This window comes from Nipponia nippon, unplaced genomic scaffold (assembly GCF_047370975.1).
Source record: "Nipponia nippon isolate SJK-2023a ecotype South Korea unplaced genomic scaffold, ASM4737097v1 scaffold_7, whole genome shotgun sequence".
Classification (NCBI taxonomy): domain Eukaryota; kingdom Metazoa; phylum Chordata; class Aves; order Pelecaniformes; family Threskiornithidae; genus Nipponia; species Nipponia nippon.
Window position 1 is genome coordinate 16,253,977 of NW_028262391.1, and position 12,021 is coordinate 16,265,997.

The 12,021-nt window shown below is 52.6% G+C and overlaps 1 protein-coding gene across 2 annotated transcripts; it reads left to right on the forward strand.

Moving 5' to 3' along the window:
- The first annotated feature begins 360 nt into the window (after positions 1-360).
- On the forward strand, positions 361-9,059 carry ZIC4 (Zic family zinc finger 4). 2 transcript variants are annotated; one of them, XM_087739945.1, is made up of 3 exons: positions 361-1,762; positions 6,183-6,507; positions 8,968-9,059. In XM_087739945.1, coding segments are annotated over exons 1-3 (1,533 nt in total). In that variant the 5' UTR covers positions 361-555; the 3' UTR covers positions 8,969-9,059. The 2 variants fall into 2 exon arrangements, with proteins under 2 accessions (XP_087596071.1, XP_087596070.1); XM_087739944.1 differs by lacking the exon at positions 8,968-9,059 and having other exon boundaries at positions 6,183-6,604.
- The last annotated feature ends 2,962 nt before the right edge of the window (positions 9,060-12,021 follow it).

Here is a 12,021-nt window from a genome sequence, read left to right on the forward strand (position 1 = left end):
GGCTCCGCCGTGCCCCCGGGCCGGACCGAGGGGCTCCGCGGGGCGGGGGGGGGGGGGGTCCGGGGGAAGAGGGGGACGCCCGGCGGCGACGCATGCGCCGTCCCTCCCCCCGCGCCCCCCCCTCCCCGCCACACCGAGCGATAACCCTTTCAGTCAGCAGCGGGACCTGTCATCGGTGACGTCACCCCGGCGGCAGCCAATGGGACGGCGCGGCGATTGTTTGGCCGGCGGGGCCGGCGCCGCGGCCCGGAGGCGGCGCGCGGCCGCCCGCGCCCCGTCCCGTCCCGTCCCGCGGCCGCGCCGCGTGGGGCTCCCCGGCGGCCCCGCGGGAGGACGGGCCGCGCGCGGGGACCTCCCCGGCCCGCCGCCGCCAAAAGCCGCCCCCGCCGGCCCCGCCGAGCCCACCCGCTGGCAGCGCCGCCCGTGCGCCCCGCCGCCGGGAAGCGGGACCGGGAAACTTTTTTGGGGGGGAAAGGGGAGAAAAAAAAGTTTGGGGTTCCCCCCCCCGTGTCTCTCTCCTCCCGCTGTCAGGTGACTTTTTAGCGTTAGAAGCTAATGAGCGTGGATGCGCCGGGGATCCCAGTGATGGACCCTGCTGCTCTCTCCAGGCGGAACACGGCGCTGAGATCAGTAGACTTGGCGGGGGCTCCTCGCCACCACCACCACCACCCCCCTCAGAGCATGACAGGCTTCCCGGGCTTCGCCGGGCACCCCCACGCCACGGCGCCCACGCAGCCGGGGGAGCACGCCGCCGAGTCCCGCCTCGGGCCGCACCCGCTCCGGCCAGAACACATGGGGCACCGCCACCATCCTCCTCCTCATCCTCCTCAGCATCACCCCGCGGCCCTTAAGCTCAGCCCTGCCCCTCATCCCCACCACCAGCTCCACCACCACCACCACCATCATCATCATCATCATCATCATCATCTGGCAGGCCAAGCCGAGGTGATCTCTAGTCAAACGGGAGCGTTTGGCCCGGCGCAGTCACCAGCAGCCCCTTACCCCGTCTCTCACCCAGCCCAGGCTCTGGCAGCAGGTAGGGACTTCTTCATACGCAGAGACCTGCCGACCCCACTCATGCCAGGGCTGACCGAGCAGCTCCCCGCTGCAAGTTCTCACCACGGACTGTTTGTCTCAACAACAGGTAGCTACCCCGGACACCATGGTCACCACCACCACCACTCAGAAGCTGGGAATCCCTCTCTGTTCACTGGACTCCATGAGCAGCCTCCCCATGCAGCTCCAGGTGGCCATCTAAACGGACAGATAAGACTGGGGTTACCTGGAGAAATGTACGCCAGGTCTGAACATTTCACTCAAGTACCAGCCTCCAGGACAGATCCTTTTGCTGCTTCTTCGCTTCATAGCTACGGTGGCATGAACCTGAACGTGAATCTGGCTCCACACCACGGCCCGGGGGCCTTCTTTCGTTACATGAGGCAGCCCATCAAACAGGAACTCATCTGTAAGTGGATTGAGTTGGACCAGACTCCCAAAAAATTATGCTCGAAAACTTTCAGCACGATGCACGAGCTGGTGACTCATGTCACGGTGGAGCACGTTGGAGGACCCGAGCAGTCCAATCACATATGTTTCTGGGAAGAGTGTCCGAGAGAAGGGAAACCTTTCAAGGCCAAATATAAACTTGTAAATCACATCAGAGTCCACACAGGTGAAAAACCTTTCCCCTGCCCTTTCCCAGGCTGTGGCAAAGTGTTTGCCAGATCAGAGAATCTCAAAATACACAAAAGAACTCATACAGGTCAGTATGTAAAGCTCTCTTTACTCTCTCTCTGTTATTCAGCATACTGTTTTGCTTTATTTTGTTTTTAATGTATCCTTTGCGTTGTTATTGAATGCACGCCAAGTACTTTTGGAAAATAAATTCTCAGATTTGTTTGCTTCTTTACCGTTTGGAGGGAGGGGGAAGGAAAGGGTGGAAAAAAAAGGAGAGCGAGAGCAAATCTCACAATTCTCGTCCATATTTTTTTCTGGTTGTGCGGAGAGGCTGCTGTAACGTTTATGCCGGTAGAGCTGTGTAAATACCGAGTGATATAGCTACTATTTCTGCTTATTCACACGGGCGAGGATTTTTTTTTTTTTTGGCAGTTTAAAGTAGTTGGGGAAAAAAATGAAATCATTGTGCAAGCTCACAAATTAAAAGTGAACAATAGAAGTTACAACTTGTCTAGTCAGTTTTGACTGATGTCGCTGAGATGCTGCTGCTCGAACATTGTGAGAATAACACAGCTGCGACCTTTTCGTTCAACAGTTTTGTTTTGGGCAGAGGGAGTTTCAAATGTTTGATCTGAATAACACTGACATTTTTAATGAGCATTGCCTTCCAAGGACTCTCTGCATTCGCAAATATGGGGAGCTGCAAGTTCTGATTCTCGGGAGGGGGAAAAAAAAAAAGAGAAGAAAACCCGGTATTGTTTCGGCCTGTACATTTTGAAATGTCATTTGCAGATCTGTTAAGCGAAATTGGGACATGTGTCAGAAACATCTGTTAGTTCTAGTTAACAGAAAATAAAGTAACTCGATGGACGATCTTGCAAAACTATGTTTTGAGCTCCTCTGGCCAGGGAAGCATTTATAATTAATGAAATTGCATGTAGAAAGTTTTCACACTTCCAGGAGCAGCTTGTGAAGTTGTATTAATTAGTTTAGCAGCCGGTGTTTGTAGGCTGTAGCGCTGGCTTGTTTCCCCCCCCCCCCTTTTTTTTTTTTTTTTTCCTCTCTGAAGAAGAAGAAGATAAGAAATAAGCCCTTTTTGGAAAATTTAATCTGTTCCAGTGTAGGGTTTTCCACCTCCCACCCCCTCCTGTACAGCCTTATGCACTGCGAGGGAAACTACATAATCCTATTGTAAGATCTGCTTACAGCCAAACGATTTTTTTCGCCTTCCAGTTCATAAAACTCCCCTTCCCCCATGCTCGGAGCAGGGCTTGACCTTCCAGGAGTTGCATTTTTATGATATAACTCGACGTGATCTAATATGCAGAAGGTACACTAATTTCGTATCGCTATCCTCTAAACATAGCACAGAGATTTTACAGCGACCGTCACTCGTCACCTAATTATTTTTCCATCGCTCTATGAATAGCTCGTCTGTGTGCGGGGGGGGGCGATAGCAAAGTTGTGCTCCTCTGCTGCCTTCCCGGCCCCCTTTTTCGAGGAGAAAGGAGCATCCCCGAGCCACATAACTTGTATCCGAGCCAGCCCCTTGCCGGATCAGCACAGGTACAGCCATTAACCGGGAGAGCTCATCCCTTAATGACAGTGTTTTTCCTAAGTAAACAAACTTTTACTGCTCTTTAACGGCCTCACTGTTTGAAGTCTCTGAAGCAGAAAATGGTTAAATTCTTGGGAAAACTGACCTACATCGGAGCGGCAGGTTCAGGGCAAACCCGAGCTCGGAGGTTTGCGTTTATTAAACATCATTCCGCGCGTCTGTACTTTTCGCTTTAACTTTCCCGGTGATTAATTGCTGTATTGTGAGAACTCCTGCGGGGCCTTTATGGTTCCACCGTTTCTATTAAACACCCAGAAGTTGTCAAAAACGCAATGTTTCTGAAACCCTAATAGAACTCGCTACGAATTATTCATGAAGACAGTTCTAGATTCAACAGGAAAATTATTGCCTCCTCAAATATTAATGACTTCTGATTTCTCCGAGGCTGGGGAGCAGGCAGAGGGATTTCTGGCGGTGTGCGGATTTTCCAGGTTGGCGGATAAGGCCGTTAAGGCGGCGGCAGCGGGACGAGCAGGACGGGCAGGGATCACTTCGCCGCCTTCCCAGCGGGCCAGGGACAATAGTGCGAGGCGTGGGACGGAGCCCCTCTCCCTCCCGGGCGGCCCCCGCCGCCCCCGCGCCTCGCCCGCAGCCCCGGGGGCCGCCACCCCCACCCCCCCGCCCCGGCTTCCCCCCCCCCCCCCCCGGAGAAATTGGTAAATACCTTAATCCACTCCCGGAGACGGGGGATTATGCCACAATTTCCGAGCTGAATTTCACTGAACACTTTTGCCCAGCTACAAGTGTGGGGGTAAAATGGCGGTTGAGATCCTGCGCTTCTCCATCGCCCGGGGAACTTTCTGCGTGGCTGCGCCTCCGTGCCCGGGCTGCGGCAGCCAGGACCTGTAAAATGTCCTCTCCCTGCCGGGTAGGGATTTCCACGTAAGAAAACCTGCTTTCGCGAAAGGAGTACTTGCAAAAGGCTCGGGTGGCTCCTCTTTATTGAGGCGTTCAGAGAATGCAAAGCGGGCAGCTGAGAAAATGCTGCCCTCTTCCCACTTGAAACCTGACTGTACGGAGGGACTTTGCAGTGGCTCTTTCAGGGGGTTAAGCGAAGTTGAACATTTTTCAACTCTCGGGGAAGCGGAATGCGCCGCAGCCCGCTTTTACCTGAATGTAACTCACTTTGCACAAGCAGAGTGCTGATGAGGATGGCTTTCCCTGGGGTCTCCTAACTTACTGCTTGCTTGTACTACACTAATATCCTTGATTTGTTGTCTCAACTTGGATGCTGAAGGTCAAATTGTTTCCTTACGTGAAACTGTAATGAGATTATATGCGTGCGTGTGTCTATGCATATGCACCGCTGTATGTCGACAGCATTTGGTTACAGGGCCCGCATCGTTTTCTAAGAGACCTTTTTTTTTAACCTCTTCCCCGCTTTCCTCTAACGCCAGGTATTCACCCATCCTCTGTGCAAACGTTAGCGGTGCAGGGTAGGAGAGCTCCTGGTTGATTATTACAGTGCAGAAAGGATATACTTGAAACGCGGAGCCATGAGCTTTCTCCCACCCACCTTGCATAAAGTGCATTCATGTGAAATATTTGGAATGCCTTCCTTTATGTGCCTCTGCTCGCAGCCGAGCACGAGGTGGGCTGCGTCCCTCCGAAATTTAATCGTGACGAACTGAGAGGGAAAAAAAAAACCCAAAACACAACAAATTCGAAAAAAAAACAACCCCAAAACAGAATCTGGAAGCTTTTGCAAATCTTGGAAGTCCTTTCGACCACATACGCCATGATGGTGAACACACTGGCTTTGTTTGCACTTCACGTTTAAGGTTCGGCCGTATATTTTTGTGGTGTCCTCTGTGCCCGGGTACTTCTTTGGCTTTTGACGGATGAGGAGGTTATTTTCATACTCGGTGGGTGCAGGACCTGGGTACTCCTTGGCGAGCAGGGTTTTGCAGTTTGCTATTATCAGTGACAATAATGTAGTCATCATCTCATCCCGAAGCTGTCTGTGGCGTGTTTCCTTGAAAGCTTCCTATATATCGTGTACCATGCCCGGTCCACACGATCCGAGGTTAAACTTTCACACGACTCCAGCAATACGATTATATTTCTATTGTGGTTAACGTCACTTATCATATTACCAGACAAATTAATCCCAATTGCGATTCCTTCCATGACTGAGTAGGTTCAAATGAAAAGGGGATCCTAGCCTCACGACAGTGCCGTGCACCGGCCTAGTCATCCTCCTGCTGAATCTCTATCGTGTTGCCCCCCCCAATCAATGTCTTTTTGAAAGATTTTGTGCCTTAGCACACGGTATCAGCAAGCCGGGGAGCGAGGAAAGGAGGGGGGATGCGGACCTTCCACGGGATTGTAATCAGTGCAAGAATGGAGTGGATGAGATGTGATCTAGCCAGCTTATGAATAATATTTCCACCTGCACCTGGGGGAGTGTGAGAAATGTATTTAACGTAGAAACCTTCCCAAGGACAAATGACTGACCGCCCTTCCTGCAGGACATCGGGGTCTGCGAGAACAACACACGTCGTTCGCTCGGAACGAGCACTTGGCCTCTAAGTTTTCCTTACCTCGGGGCTTTGTCTTTTGCACAAAACCCCACGTTGACACACAGGGCAGGGGAAGGGGGAGGAGAAGCTGGCCGGGCCGGGCGCTCCCGCTGCGGAGCCGGCTGCGCAGCCGGGTGGCCCGAGCCGGCGGCGCCGGGGGACCTCGGCGGGGCGGGCGGGGAAGGACAGGGCCGGTGGCGAGGGGGCAGGCGGAGGCCGGAGGGCAGCTGCCCCGGGGAGAACCGGCCCAGGGCCGGAGAGAGGGGCCCGCGGAGGCTGCGGGCCTGGGGGGGTGCCGGGGTGCGCCGCTCCCTGCCCCGCGGCCGCCGTGGCTAATGGCTGTGCTCGCCCATTGCCTCCTGCAGGGGAGAAGCCGTTCAAATGTGAATTCGAGGGCTGTGACAGACGCTTCGCCAACAGCAGCGACAGGAAGAAGCACTCGCACGTCCACACCAGCGACAAGCCCTACAACTGCAAAGTGAGAGGCTGCGACAAGTCCTACACCCACCCCAGCTCCCTGAGAAAACACATGAAAGTGCACTGCAAATCCCCTCCTCCCAGCTCCGGCTACGAGTCCTCCACGCCCTCCCTGGTGTCCCCCTCCTCGGACTCCGGCCGGGAGCCCCCCGCCTCCTGTTCCCACGCCGAGCCCTCCGCGCCCGCCCAGCCCGCCGCCAACCTGAGCGAATGGTACGTGTGTCAGGCCGCGGGGCTCCGCGGCCCCCCCGCGCCCCCCGCCGCCCCCCCGCCGCCGCGGCCCCCCGCCGGGCCCCGGCCCCGCTGCTAGGGCGAGCCGCGGGCGGCGGAGCGGCGGCGGGCGGCCCTCGCCCGGCCGGGGACGGGGAGCTCCGGGGCGCGGGGAGGCCGAGCGGGAGAGGCGGAGAGAGGCGCCTGGCGGAGGGAGAGGCGGCGCGCCGCCAGTAGGCGGGTGGGCCGGCGGCGGGCCCCGGCCTGCGCTCCCGGCACCCCGCACACGGCGGGGCTGCTCCCGCCTCGGCCGGGGGGCTGCCGCCTCCTCCCTCCCTGCCACACACACTCTCCGCTGACCGTCTTGCGCCAGCCTGTTTACAAGCCCACTGGTTTGCATCCCCGTCCAGTTCCTTTCCTTTCCTTTCCTTTCCTTTCCTTTCCTTTCCTTTCCTTTCCTTTCCTTTCCTTTCCTTTCCTTTCCTTTCCTTTCCTTTCCTTTCCTTTCCTTTCCTTTCCTTTCCTTTCCTTTCCTTTCCTTTCCTTTCCTTTCCTTTCCTTTCCTTTCCTTTCCTTTCCTTTCCTTTCCTTTCCTTTCCTTTCCTTTCCTTTCCTTTCCTTTCCTTCCTTCCTTTCCTTCCTTCCCTTCCCTTCCCTTCCCTTCCCTTCCTTCCCTTCCCTTCCCTTCCCTTCCCTTCCTTCCTTCCTTCCTTCCTTCCTTCCCTTCCCTTCCCTTCCCTTCCTTCCCTTCCCTTCCCTTCCCTTCCTTCCTTCCCTTCCCTTCCCTTCCCTTCCCTTCCCTTCCCTTCCCTTCCCTTCCCTTCCCTTCCCTTCCCTTCCCTTCCCTTCCCTTCCCTTCCCTTCCCTTCCCTTCCCTTCCCTTCCCTTCCCTTCCCTTCCCTTCCCTTCCCTTCCCTTCCCTTCCCTTCCCTTCCCTTCCCTTCCCTTCCCTTCCCTTCCCTTCCCTTCCCTTCCCTTCCCTTCCCTTCCCTTCCCTTCCCTTCCCTTCCCTTCCCTTCCCTTCCCTTCCCTTCCCTTTCTCTCCCCTCCCCTCCTCTCCCCTCCCCTCCCCGAAGGACCAAAGTGGTTTCATACAGATTTTGGATGTACAGATTTTCTCTTGTCAACAGTACCGTGTGCTGCAGTGTTCTGTTCACCTACTATTTTCTGTGAGAGTGTGGTTTTTTAAGAAATATATATATATAAACTATTATTTGTTACCGAATTGTACAAAATGGATCCATTAAATTCTTTGATTAATTAACCCGTTCGATGGACGTTTCTGTAAAGAATCTCCTTACTTTTCCCTGTTGCATATATATATATATTTCCCCCCCGAAGTAGTCGCTAATAAAGAAAGGCCCAGGGGGGTGCGATGATTGACTGTCCATTTTAACTCCCACTGGTAATGACTTCTAATACCCAAACATGCCCGTCCCCACCCAGAGCGTGGCTCCTGTTGAACCGTGGGCGCCGGGGCTCCCGAGGGGGCGGGGGGGGGGGGGGCAGAGCCCTCTCGGTGACGTCACGGCACGGGCCGGGGCCGGGCACCCCCCGGCAGCACCCGGGGCCGCTACTCCACGGCGTCTGCCCTGCCAATAGTCCCGGTGATAAACTCTTGTACCGGTCCGGCAAGGCGGCTTTAGCATCTCCATCCCGCCCAGGAGCTTCAGGCCAGACCCTGCGCAAACCCACAGGGTCCACTCCTCTGGCTCAGAGAAAGAAAGAAGGGGAAAAAAAACAAAATAAATAACCAAACCCCTCCGCTGGGGTAGCTTGAAACTGCCGAATGGTGCCTGTTTAATTACTTTAATGATGTTTAAGAATACCAGATAGTATAGGCAAATAAATAGCATGGGCTGCTGGAAGAGGTTTCCACGGCTTGCTGAGCGCAGACAGAAGGCTGCGGTAACCGCATCTTCCCGCGTCTGACACATCACCTCTGCTCGCAGGTGTCGGGGCTTAGCGTGTCTGTGCAACTCTGCACACAGGCACACGCTCACGCAGATGTGTACCTGTATAAATATAAAAGCGTCAGGAAAATAAAGAGCTGGTCGGTGGCTAAAAACACCCCCGCGCCCCGCGCCTCCCCTACTGATGCAGCTTTATTCTCCTCCCAAGGCACCGACTCGGGGTTCCCTTCTTTGCTCGCCCAAACTCGGCAACTTTTGTATTTAAACGCCTCGAATAGTGCCGACGGCGTGTCGGTACCGGGAGATACACGCAGGGAATTACCTAGGCGAGAGAAATGTGCGAGAGAGGAGCCTAAGCTAGGGGAGAAGTGTGCCCCTCTGCAGCCCCTAAAACTCGTGTCGTGGACATGGCGAGGTACAGCCGCCAGCTGCGGGCAGGGAGGATGCTTCCATCGTGTCCTGAGACCTGTTTATTTCTTTATTTCTCTGTTTACAGAAGTGTTTGGATGTGCAGGCTAATCACCTTTAATTTTTCATTTGCTTGTTACAGATGTCTACCCCGTTGCTCTCAAGGTAATCTAGACAGACGCAGCTGAAAGCCTGAATCTTATGCCTTAGACATCAAAGCAAGCTCGCACAAAGAAGTATTTCTTCACAACGGTGAATCTTCATGGTAAGTTAGGATTTCTATGGCAATAGGCAAGTCATACTTAAATAGTGAAAGGCGAAGTCTGGAGCCCGTCCAGTCTTTTCATTAAGGACATAATATTTACGTCTAACAGGCCCTTTTTCTTGTGTATACAAGTATATATTTTTGTTTGACGCGAACTAAATAATTTTCATTTAATTTCCGGTAAACAAAACCCACGCGAACAGGGCACTTGTTCCAGACCGTAATAAAAATGGATAAGACTGTCAGGAAGAAAAGGCCCGCTTGAACCGTCGCCTCAGCTCACTTTTGTTTCTGCTTTCTGCCGGGATCAGAGAATGCGTTTGGGATTTGAGGGCGAGTTTCTAAAGGCAAGGAAATGGTTTTTAAGGGGGAAAAGAAAAGGAGAAAGGTCTAATCAAGCTCGGGTTGTTCAAAGGGCCTGATTTTGGGGTTGAAAGTGTGAGTTTTATGGTGCATCAGCATGCCACGTTAGGATCGCTATGGTAATGAGGAGAGCAATAGCAAGCGGCCTTCAAAGGAGGCACACTCCATTTGAGACAGTCTATTAAGATACATTTGCACTGACCTTTGGTTTCATGCTAGCTTAATACACTCAATCTGCTCCCCGCCAGAGATATACTTCCTCCACCTAATGCACTTCGGCGGAGTTGGGGTTTGCTGGGCTCGCCCTCCCCCCGAGGCGGGCTCTGCTCCGGTGTTGTGGTCCCGCTCTCCTTCTCCCCAAAGCGAGGGGCTGCCAGCCGGGCTCGGGGCGAGCTCCCGTCCCCTCTCCCCAAGCATTTCTGACCAGCTTCTCCCAACAAAACCCGGCCGCAAAGCCCGAGAAGGGCTTCCCTCTCCTCCCCCCGCCCCCCCCCCCCCCGCGGGGGGAAGACAGGACGGCGACCGAAAGCCCCCCTCTTGGGCCGCCCCGGCCCCGGGGAGTAGGTGTGCTGATGGACGTCCCCCGGGAGCCGGGAAAGCGGGGCGAGGGCCGGGGGAGCTGCCCGTGCCCCCCGTCCCACCCCGCCCCGCAGCCCGGCGCTGCGCGGCGGCCAGCGGAGGCTCCGCGGTGCGGGGGAACTTGACACCCGCACGGCCGGGGCCATGGGCGCTGGGCCGTGGGCCCGGGAAAGTTAGAAGTCCATGTTCCAGTAATTGTCTTGTTGTTTATTTTATCCAAGTACCCTGGTGAATAGGGGAAAAATAAACACGATGAAAAAAAATTCAAACAGTTGAGTCGTCTTTAGTGCCAGCCCTTGTGGTTGAATAAAAAGGATGGTCCAATTTCTATTGAGCTGAGAAATCTTTGAAGTGGGAGTTATTATCTGAGAAATTCCTGCTCGTCGTCCTAACAACGCTGATGAAACGTAAAAGGTTCTTTGTCAGCGATTTGTTCTCCTCTCTGTCAAACTCACCCTGCCCGTTAGCTTTAAACCGTTTCTAAAGAGATAAAATCAAACTTTTAAAGATAACTTTAGGGGCCCAGAGGGTGCAGAAAATACCAAACTACCGAATCCCATGTATAGACATACATCTGGATATATGTGGCTGTGTCTGTGTGAAACTCTGTGTACAGATCTCTATAGATGTCTGTATGACCTTACTGTTCGAAAGTTGAAATGATGTCCATTTTTTTGCATTTTTATCCTCTGAACTTTTCCGTCTAATAAATTATTCCTACACATATGCTGCACAGAATGCGATTCTTGGGAGAAGGCAGAAATGTTGGGTTTCATTAACACCAGTATGTGACCAACAAACGTTTTCTTTCCAGTAGAGTGAAAGCAAGAGGGTAGACATAAGAGTAAAGGCTTTGATCATTTTAACAGTCCGAATACCTATTAAGCATGTATATACTGCAATGTATCGAAGTTGTTAACGCGTTCAAAGCGATGGTTTCCATATGCTCTCATGTTTTATTGTCCGTAAGTGTAAAGATAGTCAAACTGCATCCCTTTTGTATCTTCATTTTCTAAACACCACGGTGTATACTGAAATGATTCCCCGAGCAAGGTTTATTTAGTAGTTTCTCATTGGAGGTCATGAAATGCTCTGTTCGTAACACGAATTCCTTGAAGTTGTAACTCATCGGTGTACTTCTGTTTTAGTTGCTACAGAATGATCTGAGCCCAATCCTGCCATTCTAAGCAACCCCATTAATTTAATGGGACTTTTCCTGAGTAAAGACCCAGTCAAACTGCAGTGGAGTGGGTATTATTATTATTATTGTTGTTATTATTAATCCTGGATCTTGTCATATTTATGGGAAACCCTACGACATTCCTTGTGAACTGTACAGAGAAGAAACGCCTCTGAAAAATGTAGCTCGCAAAAAACATTTGCAATGTTGATATGCTGTATCTCTTTCCAGACTTCTTCTATTCCGTATTTTCCTTCAGCACATGTTTGGTAATGAAGGAATGTTCTGTTGTGTGTTTGAACATACTATTTATTTTTAATATTTGGATTTTTTTACAATAAATATTTATAAACGTTTCAATTCTATGGTTATTTTTACAAACGTGCACTTTTGAAAGATGTGTTTGTACTGATGATACCGAGCCATTCCTAAAACACTGTGTAGTCAACCTTGTCTTTCTGTTGGTTTTTATATTAGTTGAAAAAATTTTTCCTCAAACCGGTGTACTATTAACGTGGTGTACAATCAAGTACTAATGCGTGGTTTTTGTTGGTCTTTAACCTCTTTTGATGTTAATCGTTTTAGGCTGGCATTTGCATTAAAAGAACAAAACAAAACACTTTGGCTTTATTTCTGAGATAGCATGTTTTCGGCTCGGAGGCTTCAAACGCATCAGTTCTTTAAACAGTGCCCGAGGTGCGGCGTGCGAAAGCCGCGCCCGGTGTCACCCAGCGGAGCCCTGTCCCTTTGTTGTCCCCCGGGTACCTCTGCAGCGGCACCCTGACTCCTGCCCAGGCAGTTTGCGGCTC